This window comes from Trichomonas vaginalis, chromosome I (assembly GCF_026262505.1).
Source record: "Trichomonas vaginalis G3 chromosome I, whole genome shotgun sequence".
NCBI classification, from domain to species: domain Eukaryota; phylum Parabasalia; order Trichomonadida; family Trichomonadidae; genus Trichomonas; species Trichomonas vaginalis.
The window spans coordinates 25,864,025-25,888,017 of NC_067203.1; the positions used below are offsets into that span (position 1 = coordinate 25,864,025).

The 23,993-nt window shown below is 37.0% G+C and overlaps 4 protein-coding genes across 4 annotated transcripts; all 4 read left to right on the forward strand.

The window, feature by feature from the left end:
* Positions 1-262: 262 nt before the first annotated feature.
* Positions 263-2,944, forward strand: TVAGG3_1050750 (coagulation factor 5/8 C-terminal domain-containing protein family; the record flags this gene model as incomplete). Its single annotated transcript, XM_001324616.1, has 1 exon — positions 263-2,944. The coding sequence occupies one exon, from the start codon at positions 263-265 to the stop codon at positions 2,942-2,944; it is 2,682 nt and encodes an 893-aa protein (XP_001324651.1).
* A 180-nt stretch (positions 2,945-3,124) lies between these two features.
* Positions 3,125-3,490, forward strand: TVAGG3_1050760 (uncharacterized protein; the record flags this gene model as incomplete). The annotated part of the gene is made up of 1 exon (XM_001324617.1): positions 3,125-3,490. The coding sequence occupies one exon, from the start codon at positions 3,125-3,127 to the stop codon at positions 3,488-3,490; it is 366 nt and encodes a 121-aa protein (XP_001324652.1).
* An 855-nt stretch (positions 3,491-4,345) lies between these two features.
* On the forward strand, positions 4,346-5,361 carry TVAGG3_1050770 (serine/threonine-protein phosphatase PPA2A-related family; the record flags this gene model as incomplete). Its single annotated transcript, XM_001324618.2, has 1 exon — positions 4,377-5,288. The coding sequence occupies one exon, from the start codon at positions 4,377-4,379 to the stop codon at positions 5,286-5,288; it is 912 nt and encodes a 303-aa protein (XP_001324653.1).
* Positions 5,362-6,375: 1,014 nt separating this feature from the next.
* TVAGG3_1050780 (KREV interaction trapped 1-related family) lies at positions 6,376-23,944 on the forward strand (the record flags this gene model as incomplete). The annotated part of the gene is made up of 1 exon (XM_001324619.2): positions 6,376-23,892. One exon carries the CDS (start codon positions 6,376-6,378, stop codon positions 23,890-23,892), a length of 17,517 nt encoding a protein of 5,838 aa, XP_001324654.1.
* Positions 23,945-23,993: the final 49 nt, after the last annotated feature.

A 23,993-nucleotide genomic window follows, 5' to 3' on the forward strand; every position in this document is an offset into this window, starting at 1 on the left:
CTAATTTAGAAATGCAACAACTTATCATGCCTGTTTGATGTCAGTGTAAAATAATTGGCAGTTTTTTAATTTCACATTTACTTACCATTAAATTACAAGTTATATTTTTAAGTTTTGCTAGTCATGTAAGAAAAATTTCAATGCTTTTGAAAAAACCGACTTCAAAAAATTGACATCAAAAATCAAATAATATTTTCTACACGAGAATTTATTCATAAATAGAACGATCTCTTTTGAATCTAATTTTCTGAGTTCAGAAATAATGTTGATTTCCCTCATTGCTGTTTCACAGATTAAGAACATTACTATTGCGGAAAAAGGGAAAGACCCAAATTACAAAATAATGGTACCATCATCAACTTTAAAATGCTGGAAAACTGCCGCAAATGAATTAAAATCCGGAATTCAGAAAATAACTGGAGTCGAGTTACCTATAGTTGAACATTCAGAAGCATTAAATGGAAATTATATTCTGATTGGTCCAACAAAATACACATCCGAACTTACAACCTTAAAAATAAATGACTTAAAAGTAGATGGTTATGAGATACGCTTTGCACAAGAGAAACACCTCATTATCAACGGTGGTTCTCGCGGTGTTATCTATGGTTGTCTTAAATTACTTGAAGATTTTGGAAATTGCAGATTCATGACATCCTGGATGATGATATATCCACCATCAAACACATTTCAAGTTGATTCATCCGTTGACATATATGAAATTGCTGACGTATTTTGGAGATCTATCAGTATTCCAGATTCAATTCCTTCAATTTACTTAAGAGAGAACTACAAACCATGGGATTATAATGGAGATACCGTTCAATGCTCATATTGCTTACAAACTTTCCCAGAATTATTATCACCAGATTTACATCCAAACAACAAATTCCCTGAGTATTGGGCATTACTACCTAATGGAGCAAGATCAACAAGTGCTCCATGCTTAACAAATTCAGGTGCTTTCGATGTTATTGTTAATAATATTCTCAACAGAATGAAAGTATATCCAAATAGTTTGTACATTGACATCGGACATTGGAATACACAAGATTATTGCCATTGTGCAAACTGTGCGGCTAGAATGAAGTTATATGGAGATATTTATTCTGGACTTTTCGTTGAATTTTGCAACAATGTATCAAAAATAGTCAAACAACATGATCCAACAAAAATTGTTCGTTGTCTTGCATATTTACACACAACTTTTGCCCCAATTAACATCAAAATGAATGAAAACGTCGAAGTTTATTTCGCACATCTCGGCCAAGACAACGCACATCCATTAAACAACAGTATTACATTTTCCAATATGGAATTCAAGAGAGAACTTGACAAATGGCTGAATGTTTCACAACATTTCCATGTTTACGAGTATTTGACGAATTTTTATTTACCAATGTTGATTCATCCAATATATCATTCGGTATCAGAGAACATCAAGTATTACTATAACAAAGGAATGATCGGTTACACGCAGGAAGATTCAGGAGCACATTCAGACATGACTTATTTCAAACATTACGTCATTTCTAAAATGTTGTTTTATCCTGATGGAAATGAAACTTATTTTGAAAACGATTTCCTTTATCATTTCTACGGTGCAGGTGCTGCATCTTATATTAGAAAGTTTTTGGATGTAACTAAAAAGGCGACTGAAAATGATCCTGATTATTACATTCCAAACGATTATGGAATGGTTCCGAATTATTTGACAGAAAGTTATCTAAATTATGCAAACTGGTTGTGGCAAAAAGCTGTTGATGCTGCCAAAAAAGAAGGTGATGAAAAGAAGATATTCAACACAGAAATGGGACAAATACCTTCAATGTATTCATATTTTTATTATACATTATATAACTCAACATATAAATTGATTGAAAAGAATGGAAAAGTTTTTATTGATAATGAAAAAATTACTGAATATTGCAGGAAGATTTTAGAAAGATGTCCTGAAGACAAATCAGCAGATAAATATACAGGAAAAAGTTGCCATATTGCAAGAAAGAAAGATGATCCTGATGGAAGATTAAGACAACTAAAGTTATATTTAGAAGGAGAAACAGCATCAACAATTTCTCAAGGAAATTTAAAGGCAACGGCAACTTCAACAATGAGTGATGGAAGAGTGTTCAGTTTAACTAAAAACAATGTTGAATACTTGGATAGAAGAAGAGGTTTGGATTTCGGATATTCTAAATCATTTAAATATGTTGATTCAGTTAATTATGGATTTAGTCTTAAAACTAGTACTAAAACTAACAATTTCATGGAATTTACAACTTCACCAATAATTAAATCATATACAATTGATTCAAATTCTGTTACATTTAAAGTTAGAATGACAGTCCAAGGAAAACAAACTCCTGTTTTTACGTTATGTTTTGATTTAGGAGATGTTAATGATGTCTTTGTTAAAACAGATAATAATCAATGGAAGAGACCAGTATTTCCAGTTAATTGCACTTCCGAAAATCATTATGGAGAATCAACTAAAAACAAGAATTCTGTTTCTGTCTGTTCCCAAAAGACTAAAAGAGGAATAACAGTTAATTTCCCACAGAATTCAAAATTCTTTACTTTCCTTTTCAACAAAACATCAAATACAATAACGATGTATTTAGGATTTAATTATGATTATTGGGATCTTTTTGAAGAACAAATCAAAGTTACTCCAATAGAAAATGTACAAAACTTACCAAATATTCCTATTCCTTATTCAGAACCAGCACAGAAAACATGGTTCTTCCCTATTTTCTATTTTGCTTCTTCTCCTCAAAAGAATGATAAATGGAATCCAACAACTGATGAAAAGAATACACTTGGATATTCAACGAGTGTTGCTCCTAGAGCACAAACTCATTTATGGCCAAGTAGAGATATAGGAAGAGCTACAGGAAAAAGAGATGGAAACTTTACTGTTTATTATTTATCAAGATGCTAAGGACGTCATCAACCAGAAACAATTGAAGGATGGACATTCGCTTATTCTAACAAAGATGGAGATCATTGGAATAGAAGACTTCCAACACAAAGATGGTATTCGGCTCCTGAAGATGGATCTAGTTTCTTATCTCAATTGGAACCATGGGATGACATGAGAGTTGATGATTATACTTATTTGATGCCATTTAACTTCTGCACAGCTTTCTATTTAGATGGATTGAAATTTGTTGAAAGAAAAGCTCCTTATATTGAAACTAAGGATGTCTACGAGTACAATGAATTAAATCCAATGGAATTCCCTTCATTGAAGAATTATATCAATGATAATATTAATGAAACTGTAAATGAAACAACTAATGAAACAAATAATGATCCAAGTGATTCAAAGAAATCAAATGCAGGAAAAATAGCTGGATTCACAATCCTTGGATTAGTAATTGCAGCAGCAATAGGTGTAGGAGTATTCATATTTATAAAGAAATATGCAAAGAAAGAAGATGATTCAGATTCTGAAAGAAATGTAATTAATCATTTGATTGTTTAATACTAAGAAACACCAGAGCTATCTGTTTTTACCATTTAACTCTCCTAGAATTGCTATAAAAATACTGCGGAATAAATATTTAATATTGAAAGCATTTACTCATTCTATAATACTCATTCAGCATTCTTCTTTAAATGCTGTGTTCACTAAAATTTAAAAAAGGACTATGAAGTAAATATGATAGAGCAGAATTATTATCATCGTTGTTAAATGTTATGAAATTATATAGAAAGAACAAATCAATCAAATTAATTCATTTTTGAAGAAGTATTTTCTGATGTCTTGATTGTATTGGTTGCTACTAAAGAAGAAGAATCAAATCACCCAAGACTGCTTATAATAAAACATCGATAACAGATTATTTGAGTTATATTTTTTAAGACGTTCATAATATATTAAATACTACATACTCCAAAAATAATCAAAGAATTATATTTACGAAGCCATAATATTACTATATTGAGAAATAAGTAGATATTTTCATTCAAAATCACATTATTTTCGTAATTTATATGAATCATTTATTTAACCAAAAAGTAAGAAGCTGAGATCTACTATAAATTGGGGAAAAATCATTATCATCATTGATAATAATGAGATTGAAATTATAATGTAATAAAAATATGAACGAATAAAGGGACACATTCATATCGCAGTACAAAAAGAGATCTAAGCCGAGATTACACAATCAATAGGCCAAATAGTTTCTCATGAGTATATTTTGAGTATTTTTTTATCGATTTGCTTTTATACTTAAAATAGCATGTGCTATCCCTAAGCCTCTAATTCGTTATCCACCGAAACAAAATTAGTCATGATTTTATTTTACAAAGATCACAGAGGAATTGAATCAATAAAAAAGTGACTAACCGCAACAAAAGTTAAAATGGACTTAGACGCATTTATTGTCAGAGTTAAAGAGCACAAACCAATCGACGAACGCGATCTTATCTCTCTTTTCAGAATGGCTCAAGATGTCCTATTTCAAGAGGGCACTCTTTTGAACCTCTCTGCTCCAATTTCGGTATGCGGCGATGTCCATGGTCAATTCTACGATGTCCTTGAATTGTTCGAAATTGGTGGCGATCCAAAGGATGTAAAATATCTTTTCCTTGGCGATTACGTTGATCGTGGTTATTATTCCATCGAAACATTTTCACTTCTTCTTGCCTACAAAGTACGTTATCCAGACAGGTTCTTCCTCTTACGTGGTAACCACGAATGCCGTCAAGTCAACACACTTTACGGTTTCTACGAAGAAATTGTTCAGCATTTCGGCCATGCCGGCCCATGGAAACTTTGCAACGAAGTCTTCGATATGCTTCCAATGGCTGCTCTTATTGATAATCAGATTTACTGCGTTCACGGAGGCCTTTCTCCAGCAATCAAACTCGTCGATCAAGTTGCTCTCTTCGAAAGACGTGCCGAAATCCCAAGTACAGGCCCAATATCAGATATATGCTGGTCAGATCCAGATGATATTGCTGGCTGGGGCCAAAACCAGCGTGGTGCCGGCTGGATTTTCGGTTCAAAGCCAACAGAAGAATTCTGCCATAATAACAAACTCAAGATGATTGCTCGTGCTCACCAACTTGCTATGGAAGGCTTCCAGTGGCATTTCAACAACCACCAATTAGTTACAGTTTGGTCAGCTCCTAACTATATGTATCGTTCCGGAAATAAGGCTTCTATTATGGAAGTTTCTAGTGATTTAGAATGCACATTTAAGGTATTTGATGCTGTTCCAGATGATAAGCGTGTTGTTCCAGAGGACAAGGTTCCACAATATTTCGCATAAAATATTGCTTTTTCCATTACTACAAAATTTATTCATTCTTAATAAATTATATAAAAACGATTATATTTTCAAATTTCCCTTTTTTCTGATTTTTGAGTTTTGATTACTTGAATATTTCATAAATCAAATTTATTTATGCTAATTATAACATGCCAAACAACAAAATTGATCTGAATTTTTATCATTTTGAATTTGAAAGTTATTAAATTCCTTTTGAAATGATAAAAAACGAATTAGTTGAATAAATCTAAGCATATGGAAAGTTTATTTCATTAGTTGCTGAATGATGTTGAACTTGCAAAAAATAACTCTTTGATTACACAATGATTAACAAAACTACAAAATATGTATTTAGAATAGCTATATAGATATTTCGATTTCAACTACAACGTTATCCTTATTGACTTATTGAAGAAATCTTGATATTCAAGTTAAAATCAAACCATTTAATATAGTTAACAGTGTCTGTATTCAATAAACATGTATTGTTCAATCATTGAGATATCTTTATTAAAACTAATTTAGAATCGAAATTCGGTTATATTTAATTGGGCTGATAATAGTTAGAAGATCAACGACATTTCAAACAGTAATTATCCCTTTTCAACTTCATGCGTTTTCTGATACCCACTTGAAATTTCGAATCTGAACAACGCCATTTTTATCTGAAAAGGATTAAAATTTAAAATAAGCAACTATTGTGCTTGTTAAGAATATATCAGAAACAAAACTCCCCGTTCATGATTTCCTAGCCAGATAAGAATTGAAATTTTGATCAATGTAAACAATTCAAACTGTGAAAAGTAATTTTCAACCATCAAAAAAATTATTGGATCTGAATGAAAAATGAAGAGGACATGATTTAAAGTATAATTGCTGTTTTCACTCACAAAAGGTCATAACGCAAGAACGTTAAAAATTTTAAATTAAAAACTAATATTATATATATCATAGAGATTAATATTTAATTAAGGTGACAAATTTTCAATTTATTTTAGAGGTATAAGAGATGACAAATAGTGTTCATCTTTATACATATATTTACGAAGATCCACAGTTTTCATGCATATTTGCCTATGACATTGATATGCCTGCTGAAGATGTCATCAGACAAGCTGCAATTAACTGTAATCTTCCATTAAATCAATCCTATCAACTTTTCGTCAACGTTGCTATGGGCAACCAATCATACCTCCTAGGTGGAGAGACATTACGTATGCATGGTGTCCAAAATGGCTCAGAGATTATAATCATGAGCTGTAATTCGAATGTTACAGCAGAAAATATGGAAAATCTCGATTTTAACAACTTCCAAACGGGCCAAATCAATTATTCAGCAGTTGACTACTCAATCAACCCCAATTATACCTTAAATTCTACGTTTTTACCACCATTGCAATTTGATCCGGGCTTTGCTGTCGACTATAACAGCCAAAACTTCCAAACAGGTGCCGATCAATTCTTTTACGACGATGTAAATCAATTTCAAACAGGAATCTTTTATGATCCTTCATTAAATACAGCGCCACCTGTTACAGATTCTGGATTTTTCCAATTCCAGTCACAGAATACTCTCCAAAATAATCAAGCTGGCGGAAGTTCCGTTTTTAACGAGAATATGGCTTTCAAAGTCCAGCCAGATGATTTACTTCTAAATACTAGCAATGGTCCACAATATGCAATCGAATACGATGTCGCTATTAACAACAACCTTACAGACGAAACAAATGTTTTTGATTTTGGTGTTTTAAAGATCGGAGAAAACGATATGTACCAACAAATGGAGAACCAAGGCTTCCAAGCATACAGTACTACCGTCCATGATATGACAAAAGAAGACGGAACAACTACGGAAATGAAATTCTTTAATTCTCTCGATTATAACGAAGTTAAAACAATGGTTTTAGCAGTACTCAACCTTCCAAGCGATGTTCGTTACTCACTTTTATTCGTTTCTAGCGCTGGAGAAAGATATTGGCTCAAAGAAGGAAAATCTCTCGAAAGATTCCAATTTACAGACAGTTCTAACCTCTTCGTTTACTACCGTGACCTTAAGGTCAGGATATTTACGAATCATTTCGATCCAAGACTCTGCACAATCGATGCTGAAGAAGAAGTCCACAAAATCGTGGAAACTCTCGCTGAAAACTTCGGAATTGTCAACTACCAGTGCTATACGCTCTACACTCTTACTGATGAAGGCAAAGAAAAAGCTCTTCTTCAACATCAAACAGTTCCTGAACAAACAGACCAATTTACAAAACTAGCGTACAGAAGAGAATGGTTTGTATTCTCCAGAATTGATATTTCCAACATCACAGCTGCTGTTCAGACTTACAAAGATGCAAAATCAAGATTATTCAGAGACAAAATCCCAATTCCTTCAAAAATTGAACTCGAATTCGCCTGCTTACAATTCCTTGTTGAAGCCGATAAGCAATCACGTAAAAATCCGAAGTTCCCTTCAGATGTAGATTTCTTCTTCCCACCAGATGCCAATAACGGAAAAGGACTTGGCCAAAAACTTGCTAATTATGTCAGGGATTACGATCAGCTCGACCAATTTAACGCTCTTCGTCGTTTCTTCAGATTATTAAAGAAACTTCCAGGTTTCGGCTGCACAGAGTTCGATTGCACAGTTATCGCTCGTACACGTGCTGGATCTTACGCTCTTGACTGCAAAGTTGAGGTAGGACCACACACAGTCTACATTTACGATAAGCTTTATCCAGATACTCTCGAAGACTTGATTTCTTTCACAAAGATCATCAAGATTGAGTTTGCTGATGATGTTCTCGGCATTCATTTCTACGCCAGAAAGCTTTTCGTCGCTCAATACGATTTCCAATGCGAAAGAGGCAAAGAAATACAAGCTTTGATCGACCGTCACCTCGAAATTATGAGAGATCTCATGTATTCAAGAGCTAAAAACACCGCTTTGCTTCCTCCAGTCGTTAATGAGAAGTTCAAGATCAATTTATTCACATCAGCCGATATAAACAAGACAAAAGACCTTGATTCCTTTATTTACGATAGAAACTATACAGGTATGCTTCTTGTTGCTGTTGCTGAATCGCATCTTAAAATTAAACATAACGACAACCATATTGCTCTTATGAAGATGGATGAAGAAATCTACAGATTCATCATGAAAGATGAGATCCTTGTCCTTTGCGGAGCTCAAGAAGGTATGACCATTTATATTCTTGAAAGATTTACCAACATTGAGATCTCATTCAGTGATGGAACAAAGAAAGAAATCAAACTAGATATCACAAAGAATATCGAACAGCTTACAAAAGACTGTTTCGCAAGTATTGATTTCCCACCACTTACAGGCTTCACTTTCTGGACAACTGATGAGGACGGACAATTAAAGCCACTCGATGTTCGTTTCACCATCCCAGAACAAACTCCATTCTACTCCAAGTTAACCTTAAAGAGAAGATTCTACACACTTTCTGCCGAAATTTTGCAGACAGTTGATGTCGCAAGGATGACTATGCTCGATACAGTTCCATGTCTCAAGGAGCACCAAGTCCAAGGAACAGACGACGAATTTAATGAATTATACGCTCTTTGGGGCTATGCCATGGTTGTTAGCAATTTCGAAGAATCAGAGCATATGAATGATTATTCATGGCTCGAACAGATCTTCCCGAAGGATTTGGAGCTCAATGATTCATTTAAGAAGTCTTTCGGCAAATTCTTCAAGAATTTCCCACCAAAAGAGAAATTTATAGCCATGAAAACATATCTTGGTAAAATCAGAAAGCTCGTCGGCTTCGGTTATGAGTATTTCGATTGCCAATTCCAAGATTTAACACCAGGACATCCAAATAAAGTCCACAAAAACTACAAATTCACACTTGCACCACTCATGTTCGCTGTTGGTCCAAGTACAGATATGGCCAGATTCCAAGTTGGCTACAGATACATCATTACTTTCGAAACAACGAACGAATTCTTGGTCATCAAGTTCGTACAAGACGAACAAGGCTCTGCTGCCACCATCAAAATGCTCTTCAAGAACACAATTAACGAAGTCGTCATGATTCTCGCCTACAACATCAAGCTTATCAACGATCTCATCCTTGCAAGAGAACTCAGAAAGAAGAAGCAGATGGAAGAGCAGATCAAGAGACTCAGAGGTGGTTATGTCGACGAAAAAGGAAGAATCTACGGCGCGATGATCGACTTTTACATCACGAAAGATCCACAATACGTCAATCCACGTGATATCTACTGGATTGAAATCAACTTGACCGGTGCACAAGTTGTTGTCGCTTGCTCAAACACATTCAAACTAGATTTGAAAGATACAGAATTTTGTATACTTTACAAATCCCCAGAAAATATTTATCAATGGGTTGCAGCGAACCAAAAGATTGCTACATTGAATCCACCACGTCTATCCACATTGATTATCCTTGAGCATTATCCAACAATCAATGTTATTCCTATTGGTGCAATGAATCCTGCTCCACAACAGATTAGAATTGATGCAAGTCGTTCTCTCAATGATTTGATGCCAGAGATCTGTTTGAAGTTCGATTTGCCATACATTCCAGGTGTTACTCTTGCTTATCTCCAAGACAAGAAGATTATCTATTTGGATACAGCAAGATCAGTTCCAGAACAAGCAGATCTCAAGAAAGATTTCTACATCATGTTGAGACACTTCGCAATTAACCCTGATGATATCACTGATCCAATGATGTTATGGTTCTTGTTCTGCCAGACAAGAGAATGCGTTTTACGTGGAACATATCCTCTTGAAGCCAAAGATGTCTCCACATTATGCTACTTCCAAATCAACGCATTGACAGGAAATCTTCCAACAAAGGATATGATTCCTTCAAATGATTCTGAATGGGTTCCAAAGGGAATGAAGAAACCAAATGTTGGCAATTTGTTCTCAGAATTGGCACAAATCAATGGACCAATGGATCAGCAAAACGCCATGAGAAAATACATCAACTACGCAAGGAATTGCAAAGGATTCTCTTGCCACATATTCAAAGTTGAAGTTGATAATCTCATGGATTTCAAGAAAAGAAAGATTTTCAACACAATTTCCATTGGACCACAAGAAATCACTATTTACGACGAGAAACAAAACAACATCTTAGGAAGACTCCTTTATTCCAATATCTTGACAACTGAATCTAAAATGGATGAAGCATCCATCAAATACAGATGTTTGCCAGGCGGAGAAGTCCAATACTACAACTGGTTACATCAAGAAGCCATCTCTATCTATTATCTTGTTAACGAACTCTGCCAGATCCACAAACAATGTTTGACAAATCACGGAACAAGAATCAGAGGAGATGGATCATATGTTCAACCAGAAAACTGTGTCAATCTTTTGACAATTATGGGATTGGACGATCCAAGGCATGGAATTAATCTTACATATTCCATTTACTACACAGTCCAAGAAGTTATCAACATGGCTTGCCAGGCATTGATGCTCTTAGATGGTGCAGAATACCTCGGATTAATCAGAATGGCAAATGGAGAATTCAGATGGATGAATCCTAATGATTTATTAGGCCATTATTATCCACAAGCAGGATATGAACTGTTCATCTTCAACAAGTTCACGAGAGTTCCAATAATTCTCGAGAAAACATACAGCGATTCAGTAATGATTGAAATTGATAAGCCATTGTTCAACGCAATTCCTGATATCGCTGCTTATTTCTATGTTGAATTCTTCAATGGTTTCACTTTGTTCAAAGACTGGACAAAAGATGAACCAACAAGAGACACTCCTAAGGAATACATCAAAGGATTTCAACCATTAGATTTAACAAGATCTATTCCTGAACAATTAGGTGATGTTACTCCTCTCATTTTCAAGAGAAGATTCTACAATTTCACAAATGAAGATATGAGATCAATTGATAGAAGAGCATTCCTTGAAGTCAGAAAACACATTTTGAATTCAGATGTCGTTTGCCCAGAACCTAAAGGAATTGAACTTGCTGTTTACTCTATTTTCGCTGATGCAACAAGTCCAGATGTTGCTAAACATACTAAAGTAAAGGAAGCAAGAAAGATCCTTCCTGCTTGCATTCCTGGCAGCCAAAAGATTGGTGATGTTATTGAACATACAATCAAGAGTTCTCCTGATGTTAATCCACCACCTGCCATGAGAAAATACGTTGCTATTGCAAGAACTTTGTTGTTCTTCGGATGCTCGAAATTCTTGGTTTATCAACAAGATGAGAAAGGATCTAAATACCAAGTTTTGCTTTCAGTTGGTCCATTTGGTATCCACATTCTCAGACCAAAAGATAACTGCGATATCGCTAAAATCTCATGGCAAAACGTCATCAACTCAACGACAATTGCTGTTAAAGTTGACGTCAAAGTCGTTCGTTCTGATGGCCAAAACGATGATCTCATGTTTTGGACAGAACAAGCTATTGAAATCAACTCAATTATCAACCAATACTTGATTGCAATGAATCCATGGTTAAATGGTCGTGAACAAGTTCAATCTTTGAGCGAAGATCCAGCAATTGGAAGCCTCAAGAACTCAATCAAGACATTCTCAATCCCATTGAGATGCTCTAGTTATGTCAGGAATCCAGCTGCAAGACCATTCGGCTTCAATCCAAACTGGAATGCCAACGAAGCAGTTAGAATGGCTTTGTACAACTTAGGTATCAAAAACGACAGACAACATGTTATGTTGTATTTGGATTCAAATCATAACTTCAAATGGCTTGAATCTGGAAAACAATTGGCAACATTAAATCCAACAAAACTCGCATCAATTTACGCAATTCCTGCTGAAATCAATGCAATCGTTGTTCCTCCAATGGGACCAATCGAAAGAGTTTGGGTTAAGACAAGAACAATGATCAGAGATAATGTTGGACTTGTTAACAACCACTTCAAACTCGGATATCCATTCGGATGCACATTCTACGAGTTTTCAGGTGATGATATCCTTCCTCTTGATTTCTTGAATCCTCTTCCAACAGAAACACCTCATTACACAGCTTTCGCAACAAGAAGAAGATTCTTCATCGTTACAAAAGATATGATGACCAGTGATGAAACAATTTCTTCTTTGTTCAGAGATTTCAATGAACAAGTTCTTTACAAGAAGAACTCAATACCTAATGCAGCAGCTATCGAATTAGGTATTTGCCAGTTGTACGCTGAATGCTCTGATGCACAACAAACAGCCAATTTGGGTGCAACAATCAATCCAGACTCATATAGAAGAGTTGTTCCAGAAAGCCTCGAAAAGACTGAACAAATGTACGAACAGTTCATCAACGCTTTCTGCCAACACCACGTAATGACATCACAAGAAGCTGTCTACAGATATATCTGCATTGCTTCAGTCATTCCAGATATTGGTGCTGAAATGTATGTGGCTGAATATAAAAACAACCAAAATCCAGTTCAAAATGAAACAGAAGTTAACGTCATTTTGTCAGCAAATGGAGTTTTCATTCGCGACAAATTAGATTTCACAATCATCAAACAGATCAACTACAAGGATATCATTTCTTACAAGTTGACACCAGGTGTTTGCAACGTTAAATTCCAAGATGAAAACTTCCTTTACCAGGATTACAATTTCCAGACACAAACAAGAGCTGCACAAATCAACTCTTACATCAATGATATCATCGATATCTACAAGACAATGGCTGCTTTCGGCCAAGAAAGACTTATTGATGAATCAATTCCTTACGAACAATACGGTCTCAACATTAACAGAAGACAAAATGATGGAGATGATAAAGGAATTGAAGATGTTTATGATGAAATCGTTAACTTCGATGAAATCAGAAAGATCGATTTTGATTTCGATCGTGATACATTGGCTGATAGAAACTTTGATGATACATATAAAATCCCTCAATCCGATTGCGATTTCAGGAAATTCAAAGATTTCAACCAAGAAGAAGCTAAAGATAATTTCAATGAACAAGATATCATGTGGCGTGCTGATAATGAAGCATTGACAGCAACAAGAAGACATGGTGGACTCTCAGAACTCCAAGTAAATCTTCAAGATTTGGCTGAAAACACGGATCAGTTAGATATGACTGACATGGCTGCAAGGTTCGCTAAATTGAAGAACAATGTCGATGATTTGGATTTGGGAGATCATTCATATGCAACAGACTTAAGAAGTGCTTTCGATTCCCTTGCAAACACATCAAGAAACGCTGCTCTTTCTACTGTCAAATTCGATGAAGTTTCTCCACAATTTGATACTCATATCGGAAAGGCAGAAACAGCTCTCAAGACAGGTTTAGACATGAACCAGTCAATCATTTCCAAACTCAAGACAGAAGCAAAGAAATCACCACCAGCAAATCCAGATCCAACTGACATTTTGTTGGCAGAAACATTGGTAAACATGTCAGAAATCGAAGAACAAATCGCCAAACAATTCGCTGATTCCGAAGAACTTATCAGCAAATTAGGAGCAGATCCAGACAAACTTAGATTCAACATTCTCGAGAACTCTGCCAAACTCACTGATCTCGCTAACCAACTCAAGAACAACAAAGGAAACAAATCAGCAATTGTTTCTTTGATTCCTAAACTTCGTGACACAATGGATCAATTGGATGCCATCAAGAAGATGAACGAAGTTGCCGCAGCATCAGGAATCACTGTTGGAAACACTGAGAAATTGCATTCTACGTTAGACCAACTCGCTTCAAATGCAGAGAAAATCGCTTTGGCTTCCAAGATGCAAGATGAAATGAAGAATCCTGAATTCGCAAAGCAGAGACAATACCAGTTATATCTTGGTAACCACGAACCAGTTAAGGCAGCTCTCAAGGCTCTTAGCGAATTACTTCCATTGACATCACAATGCCAGAACATGAAGGGAATTCCACAAAACGAGCGTGAGAGTTTAGACAGATATTTGGGTGTTGTCAAACCAACTCTTACTGATCTTTGCGATGATCTCAAACGCGAGATTTCAATGCTCAACCAATGCCCAACAAACGAAGCTGTAAGAGCTGCCATGTTGAACGACATGTATTCAGCAATTGCAGAGTGCAAAGAATGCGAAAAGAACTTGTATCCTTATGAGGGAAGATCTAAAGAAGCAAAGAGCGCTTTAGATCAAATCAGAAGAATACAACCAGGATGCGAAGAAGCATTACGAGTTCTTTCCACAGCAAACATCAATGGTACATCTATTGATGAATTGTTGAATGCTATGAATGATTACCAGCAAACTGTTGAAAAGACACCAAAGAACGTTTTGGCACAAGCTCCACAATCAACAGTACAAGCTGTCAACAAAGACATCACAAGCATGAAGGCACTGGCTCCTCAACTCAAGAGAATTGGCGACCAATTAAAGAAAGATCCAACAAATGGAGAATTGATGGTTCAAGCACAACAACAATTACTCCAAATGTTGAAGGACGAACCAATCATTTATGCAGATGGTCTTTCTTTAGTTGCATCAACTAAATCGAAGCCACTCTCCAGTTCTGTCAATAATTTGCACAACGCAATGCCAAAGGTTTTGACAGAGAACAGATCAATGGAAGAACCAGATGTTGCAAGACACATTGCTATGTATCAGCAGTCAATGGCAGAACTCGATAGACTTACCAATCTCATTGACTACACAGTAGATAAAACACCAGCATTGAGTCAAGACAACAAACTCAAGAAACAAATTCAAGAAATCAAATCAAAGATTCTTGACAATCGTCCTAACCTTGGCAGATGCAGAAATGAGTTACACGCACATCCATATTCACCACCAACTCATAATGCTGCTTACGATAATCTTGAGAACTCATTGACACCTGTTGAAGACTTGTGCAACATAGTTGACAAGATCAAAGAGAAAGCTCCAAATTCACCTGTTGTTGCACATTCAGCTTTGACAGACCAAATCATCAAGGCAACATTGGAAGCATTGAAGAACGCAAATCTCGGTGAATTCAGGAAACCACCGAACAAAGAAGCTGTTGTCGACATCCAGAAGAACATCCAAGACATGGCTGACATGCTCAAGCACTTGTTAACAAGCAAGGAAGTTACAAGCAAACCTAAAGTCGAAGAAGCTCTCAAGAAGAAATTAGAAGAACTTCTTGTAGCACAAGAAAAACTTAATACACAAGTTGGAGATCCAACAGTTGAGTACATTCCAATGGCAGAAGATTTGATACAAACAGTCCAAGAGACAAAGAATATCTGCAATGGTTTGCAGGCTTTCAAGCAAGATCCAAAGGGTACAGCTCTTGTTGACCAGACACAATCAAATCTTGCTTATTCACTCCAGAAAACTCCACCAAACATCGATCTCGCAAACAGATGCATCCTCGAAAACATCAAACCATTGCAAGATCTCGCAGCTGTTGCACAATATCTTTCTGCACGTCCTTCCGTTCAGAATGATCCAGCAGCAACTAAAGTCCTCAAAGATTGGAATGAAAACATCAACAAGGCACTTTACGGCATTGACAAACTCGCTCACAATCCAAATCCAACACTTATGGATCTCAATGACGTAAAGAACATTTTGGCACAAGTCCACCAAGACATGGGTCAAATTCCAATCGAACTCAAACCACATCTTACAAACAAGGACTTCTCGGAGTTAGGAAAGGCAATTTGCGCTGTAAAGAACCATTCAGGTATTGCAGCAAATTGCGTTAGATTATTACCTGTTTCTGAGAAATTCGAGTTCGATTCATCACCATTTGTTTTGATTGATCCAACAAGTGATACACTAGAAGCTCTCAAGAAAGTTGCTGAAATGGTTAATGCTTACAACAACATCTTGAACAGAATTGAAGGAAGATCCGATTTCATGTCTTCCAAAGAATGCGCAACAAATGTTACAGAACTCAAGAAGATGCTTTCTGTTCCATTGAAGCCATTAACAAACTACAAGGATGAACAATCAGCAATCAAGACATTGTTAGATCTCAGGGCTCTTAATCCAGATGTTATGAATGACGCAAACACATTATCAGGATATTTGAACAGCGAACAATTCCGTGAGATTTCAAAGATCATGACTGATTCATTCACAAGAGCATATGCAATGATGACAAGACCACATGTAACTAAGGCTAACTCAGATGCAGTTACTTCATTGTTAGTTGACTTGATGAAGAAGGCACAGCCATTAGTTGATTCATCATTGAACAACAAGACATTGCAAAGTGACAAGAAATTGTATTCCAAGTTGCAAGCATATGATAAATTGTTACCAAATCTCATTGACAATCTCAAGAAGATGACAATCAAGCAACAGCAAGAAGCAGTTGATGATTTACACCAGAAGACAGCCAAATTACTTAAGATGCTTGAAGACAAACCGGATTGCATCGGATTGATTGATAAGCTCGAGCCAATTTACACAGCAACAAAGAAGTATACAACAGGAGAAAGAGTTCCTGTTAAAGTTGCTGGTCTTTTGATTCCTCGTCGTTCGAAGAAGGATGAAGAGAAGAACAAAGACGCATTCAAGGCTGCTTACACATCAATCGATGCTTCTAAGGCCAAACCAAGTGATATCAAGACAATCACTGAAGGTTTGAATGCAATCAAGAACGCTAAAACTGGTGTTCCTCAGCACTTAATTAGAAGTGCAACAGCAATATTACCTTTAGTTGAAAAGGGAGATCCAGTCAATTGCTCTGATGCTGCAAGAGTTTTAGCTACTGCTTCTAGTGATCCAGCAACAAGAACTAAACAAATGACAGATTTAGCATTCAAAGATGTTCTCAAGGCATCATTAAACATGGGTGATGTTCAAGATGCAATTAAAGCTCTTGAGGACATCATCAACAGGAATGCAGGAGATTTACCAGAAGATTTCATGGAGTATTATTCAGATGCATTGAAGAACATGAGATTGTTGAATGATCCTAAAGTTTTGGAAGTATTGAACACTTTGTCTGCTTCAATCAAAGAATACCAGCCATTGCATGCTGTCGATGATGCTGTTCGTGGAATGATCAATAACGCGAAAGACATCAAAGGCATGAAGAAGCCTATGCAAGATTTGCAAACAGCTCTTGCTAAAGCGACACCATGGCTTAATCAAGCCGACTTAGCAATGGCAGGATTAGTTGAATTACAAGCAGATTCAATTGCAAAGAATGCTGAAGACATCATTCACGCTGATGAACTTGGTAAATTACCAGAAGAAACAGCCGATCTCGTTAACAACATGGTTCTTCTTCTTAAGGACAAGGACAGAAACACAGCATTCAATAAACTCAATGCTCAAGGATTGGCTAAACTTCTCAATGAATTCCAGCAACAGCATCTTCCAAAGATCAACAAGAACACACCAGATACAACACAAAAGACAGCAATCAATGATTCTGTCAACAGCTTGAACAATCTCAATCCAGTTATGAGATTATGGACAAACAAACTCGACAAGAATGAACCAGAATTAATCAGAAAGGATGCTGAATCAGAACTCCTCAAGGCCATGGAAGATTTGTTACTTGCTGCAAATACAAATACTCCATTACAGCAACAGAAGATGAACCTTGCTTCAACAGATGGAAGATTGCAAGCTTTGTCTCAGAAATTACAAGAATATTCTGCTGCAAACAAACCAGTTCAAAAGGTAATTTCTGATATCGGAAAAGCACACTCCAACATTGTCAAACAGAAGAAATCTAAGAAACCAGATATCACAGATTCCAAAGGAAACATCGAAGAAGCACTTAAAGATCTCAAAGATGTTGATCCTTCAATTGTTTCTAAGGATGACAGATTCAAGATTGACACTAAAGGACTCGATAAAGATGCTCTTACAACAGCTAAAGCTGCAAAGAAGATGGCCAAAGCACTTGACGCAGAACTCGAAGATGACATGGATATCAATGATTCCGATTTCGATTCAGAAGATCTCGGCAAAGGCGGAAAGAAGAGAAGAAGGAGGAGACTACGCAAGAGGAAACATCGTGGACGGCTGCGTGGAGCTCTCAAGGATGAAATCAAGGCACAGAATGATATCGATGACAAGAAACTTGCTGCTCTTGTTAAATTACAAGAAGACAGACCATTCCCAACAGATATCAAAGAAGCTCTCGATGCTCTTGATAAGTTAATTGACGAGAACGCTCCAATTGTTCCTCCAATTCCAAACGAAGTCTTCAATGCTCCAACCTTCACACAACAGATGTTCAAAGAGTTACTTGGCGGACAAGAGAAATACAACTTAGTTGACAGATTGACATCATTACAGAAAGAACAAAGAACACTTTTCGCTGATGTCAAGAAGTTGGATGATCCTGAAATCAAAGATCTCAAAGATTACAACTCCAATGATATTCAGGACGCAATTATCTCACTCCAGAGACAATTAGATAACATGAATGATCCAAACAAACTTCTTGAAACACAGCAACACATCGATGCAAATCAATTCAAGTTGCAACAAAAGATTTTGTCACATGCAGCTGATTTGACAATGCAACCAGATTCAAGATTACCTTTGTCACAAACGATTGATTTCATGAGAAATGCTGAAGATGATTTACTCGAGAATTTGATCATCAATCATGGAAATGATCCTGCCAAAGTTGAAATTGTTCAAGCTCCATCATTGCAGAGAACAATCAACAGAGGTGTTTCTCTTTCTGATATGATTGACAAGTTGTCAACACTTGCAACACAATTGTTGCAAAACAACCCTGATGTTTTCAAGTACGCAAAGACAAAGGAAGGCATGAAAGTCATGAACCATCCTCTTTCTAGTCACGACATCATGGAGACTCAAAAGGAAATCACAAGCCAATTAAGCCAACTCAATTCTCCAGAGATTCTCGCAGTCAGACACAAAGCAATGCCTCCTGAAGGTGTCATCCAAGAAATCAGAATATTAGAACATCTTTTGGATCTTTTGACTGGAGCAAATGGAGATGCAATCATCGGAAATGAAGACATTGAACCAACAGAAGACGCAATTTTCGATAAGATCAATAGCGATCAGATCAGAATTGCTTCTGAAGATCCAAGCAAACTCAAGTTGCCATCATTAGTCAATACTCACAAGGCTCTCAAGGCAGAACATTATCTCCTTGACACAATTGCAAGACTTGATTTGGCACAGAGATTAGGACAATTGCAGCAGCAACAATGCGCAATTTCTGAAGTTCCTAAAGGAGCAATGAATCCTGATGAAGCTTCATTACAACCAGCAGCAGCAGTTCACAGAGAATTGCCATCAATTCTTGAACAAGTTGATTCACTTGATAATCCTAAACAATTAGTTGACATCATCAAGAAATTGTCACCAGGATCAATTTCAGCTCAACAACAAATATTGTTACAGTTGGCTTCGATATTGACTCAACCAAAGGTTTTGGGCAAATTCCCTGAATCATCGAAGATCACCAAAGTTGCGGGCAAGAAAGTCATGAACAAACTCCAAGAGTCAATCATGAAGAGAACAGCAGACATGCTCTGCAACGAGCCAGATAAAATTGCTGATGTTGATATCGAACAAAGTACATCTCCAAATGATTCACTCCAAGCATTTGATTATGCTTCACAAGTATCACAACAAGCAGGCAACCTCGCAAGCTTGCTGTCACAGATCCACCAGAACTCAATGAATGCTGCAAAGACAGGAAACGAAGCAAAGAACAATGTCCACAAGGGAATGGAAGGAAAGAAGTTCGAACAAGTTAAAGAACCATTCGAAGAACTTAAGCATCTCCAGAACACTTCTCCAGAAGAAATCAAGGATTATGTAACTGAATTAGATCCTAAGGAACAATCCATTGCTTATCTCCTTGCTGCTGACAGACTCAAGGCTTTGCAGGAAACTCCACATGGAGATCTAAAGGTTTCTGATTTGAGCATGGCTTCTAAAGTTTTCGATCATGCTGCTTTGATCCAAAGAAACAAGGCAGAAACAGACAAACTTCCAGCACCAAATCTTGCAAATGTCAACAGCAGAATTGAAGATTCCAAAGCAGAACTCGCCAAGAGAAATGTCGCTGACATGTTATCTGCTTTACAGCTCCAGAGAATTGCAAATGCACCAAACTTAGTTGATGCTGCTCATTTGGATGAAAAGCTTCTTTCAAACATCACTGCAGATTCAATTGGACAAGCAGTTGAAGCAGCACAAGCACAAGTTAAATTGTTAGGAAATGCAGATAAACTCAAGGCATCAATTCTTGCAAATACTCCTGAACAATTAGCTGTTCAACAAGCTTTGTTGACTGATTCAATGAAACTCACAATGAATGATGATTTCATGAATCCAATTCTTGCTCAGATCGATTTCAAGAAGGAGAATCCAACATCTCCACAAGTTGCAAACAAGATCCTCAAGGAAATCCTCGACAAACAAGCACAGGCACTCAAAGGAGATCCAATCGCTGTTTCAAGAGTTACTTTGGACACTCCTGGACAGTTGGCGGAAATCCACGCAGATACACTCGAACAGAAGGAAAGAGCCAAACTCAATAACCAGTTCTTGACAGCTATTGATGCTTTGTCTTCTTTGTCCCCTGAAGGAGTTAAACTTGCAAAGGCTTCTTCCGGAGGACTTGCTAAAGATCTTGAACCAGCAGATTTGGCATCATTACAAGAATTGATCAAATCAATTATTGTTGAGCCAACAAAGACGAAATCAAAGATCAAAGAAACATCAGCAAACGAAATTGCAACACTCTTGAGTTTGCTTGATGACATGTCAAAGACCGTTCAACCTTTGACAACTGCTGAACGCCAGAAAGTCAACGAACTTTCAAAGATCGGATTAGATCCAAACAATTTACCACAAATTGCTGCTGTTTCTGCTGATACAGCCACTCCGAAAAAGGAAGGCAAGAAGCTATCAGCCAAGAAATCAACAGCAAAGAAGGATGTCGATCTCATTCAGCAACAGAAGAAAGGAGCAAGACCAATCTCCATCTTCAACACTCCAATTAAGATTGATGAAGCATCAATGAGAGGAAAGGCCACTGATTCAAGGAAGCCTTCTCTTGCTGATGCTTTAGATGCATTAGTTCGTGCTGCAAATGGTGTTGTTGACATGTTACCAACAATGTCATCTGTTCCATTGAAAGAAGCCAAGGAAACACTTCTCAAAGACACTCAACTCGCGTTAGACATCCTTGATGATATCCTCAAACGCAAGGACAGAAATTACAACCCACAAGTTGGAATTTTGACTGAAATGGCTCCAGAACTCATTGCAGCCATGTCAAGAGTTATTCCAACATTAGATAAGTCATTAAAGGACTCATTACCTGATGATCCATCAACAGTTCTCCCAACAATTTCAAGTATCCAAAAGAACGCAATTAATTTGGATAACAACAAAGCATATGAAGATTACAAGAAATCAGCTTCAAATCTTCAAGAAATGCTCAAGAAAGTTAACGCTGCAATTGGAAATATCAATGCAGATCCAACTGTTTGTGTTGCAAACATTGTTTCACAAGCAAAGAAGATCGATTTACCAACATTAAACAAGGAGTTGATGGACTTCCAAGCAGCCAAAGTTAACGCGTTAAAGAGCGGCCAGAACAAGAAACAAATCGGATCATTCGATCCAATCATTTCCCAGATTGTTCCTCAAGTGAGAACAGCGATCGCAAAGCCTCCTGGATCTAAGGAGAAACAGAGCGATTCACAAGGATTGGATGATCTTCTCAAACGGCTCCAGAAAGCTCTCGACAAAGAAGTTTTCGATCCATTTGCTTCAATCGAAGCCTTGGCGAGACCATCAGACATCCCTGCTTTCATTGGAACAGTTAAACCAAAGATTGAAACAACAAGCAATGCTTTGATCAAATCTGTTTCAACACAGGAAAGAACAGGAGCAGAGAAATCAGTAGAAGACCTCATCAGACACACAACAGATGCTCAGGCAGCTATGTTGAAGGGAATTGACTTGAAACCAACAAATTCAGTTCCAGAACTGGTCAATTTCTTCAACGGAGTTAACACATCTATGAAATCTCTTGACTCAATATTGAACCAGACAAAGAATGCAGCAGCAACTCCTGTTGCATTGAGAAGATGCCAGAGAACAATCGAAAGAGTTGTTGACCAATTGAACGACCAGATTCAAATTTTAGATAGAACTGCAAAGCCTTCTAAAGTCGATGAAAAGAAGATTGAATTCATCAAGGCTGCAGCTGCAGGTTTGCAACCATTAGTAACAACTGTTTCTGCAAGAGCTTCTGCTCCTGTCAAAGAAATTTTCTCATCGAAATTGCAGGCAAATCTCCCACAAATCAAGACAAAACTCGATGCAGTAAAGAAGGCAGGAACAGCTATTGCAAAGGTTGTTGCAGACAAACAATCACTTGACATGCACAAACAAGTCGGTGATTTACTCAAAGCACTCAACGAGTTCATGGATGATGTCCAGGATCCAGACAAGACATCATTGTTGGATGCTGCAGGAAACCTCGTCAAAGTCTCAGGAAAAGTTGCAGAAACAGTCGGATTCGTTGCCCAATTAACAGACAAGAATGATGCTTCTCCTGATGTCGCAAATAGCTCCAGACTTCCTTCGAGATTTGTTTTACCAATTCTTCCAAACGACGTCAAAGTTAACTCCAGAAGTGATTTGTACAACGAAATCAACGCTTTGACAACAGAATACAACAAACTCGAGAATAAGTTCTTGGAAGTCTCATTAGCAGAAAAGACATCCAACGGAGAACTCGCGGACAGAATGATTGAATTGTACGAGAAAATGAAAGTTTTGGCATTGAGACATCTCTTAATGTCAACATCCACAAACAACCTCGATAACCAAGACCAGATGGCCAAGGAACTCAACAATGCGGCCGTCAACTTCAACAAACAGCTCAGAACATTGAGAGGAAGATTCCTCTTGAGTGTGAAGAGCTGGGACATGAGAGCTCCTCTCATGGTCAATGCAGTTACAGACAGCACTAAGTTACTTTTGCAGATTTCGAAGAAGATTGCTGATGAAGAAACAGCGAACGAAGAATTCAAGAAGGCATTAGGTTTCCAGTTTACGCAGGCCCTGGGACCTTTGTCTCAAGCACAAACAGCAATCAACTCCGATTCAAGCATCTGCAAGGCTCTTCCAAAGGGAGAAAAGAAAGAATGGGCAACAGCGATGGTTGACATTGGAAAGAACTTAGGAGATGCTGTCCAGAAGGTCTTCAATTATCTCAAAGACCATCCAAGCAAGAAGATCAAACCAGAAGCAGTTTCCGCTTTCGCTTCCAACCTCACAACGAAACTAAATGGAATTGACATGCACGCGAAGGAAGTATTCGCAGGAAGAGGAAATCCAGCAGCACACTGCTGTGAAGCAATCAAAGACTTGTCATCATTAGGTCAGGCGTTCTCAGATTCAGTAACAGGCATCGATATTCCTGGCCTCAAAGATGCAGTTATTTCCATTTGCAAGGCTTCAGACAAAACATTCGCAAATGCAGAAGCAGCAATGAAGAGAGCAGGTGCAACCGAAGCAACAATAGAGATGGAAGGAACTTACCTCGGAGAAGAAGACTTAATGAAGCGTTTGATCTTAGAAGCAAAGGTTGTGAAGGCAAGACTTTTCTTGGGAAGATACGAAAACAAACTCAAGGCACTTAATTAAGATTATTTATATTTTTTTATACATATTTTTTTCTTTTTTTATCTATGGAAATATAAAATTTATGCGTATTTTATTAATTTTTCATTTTGGTATTTGCATTG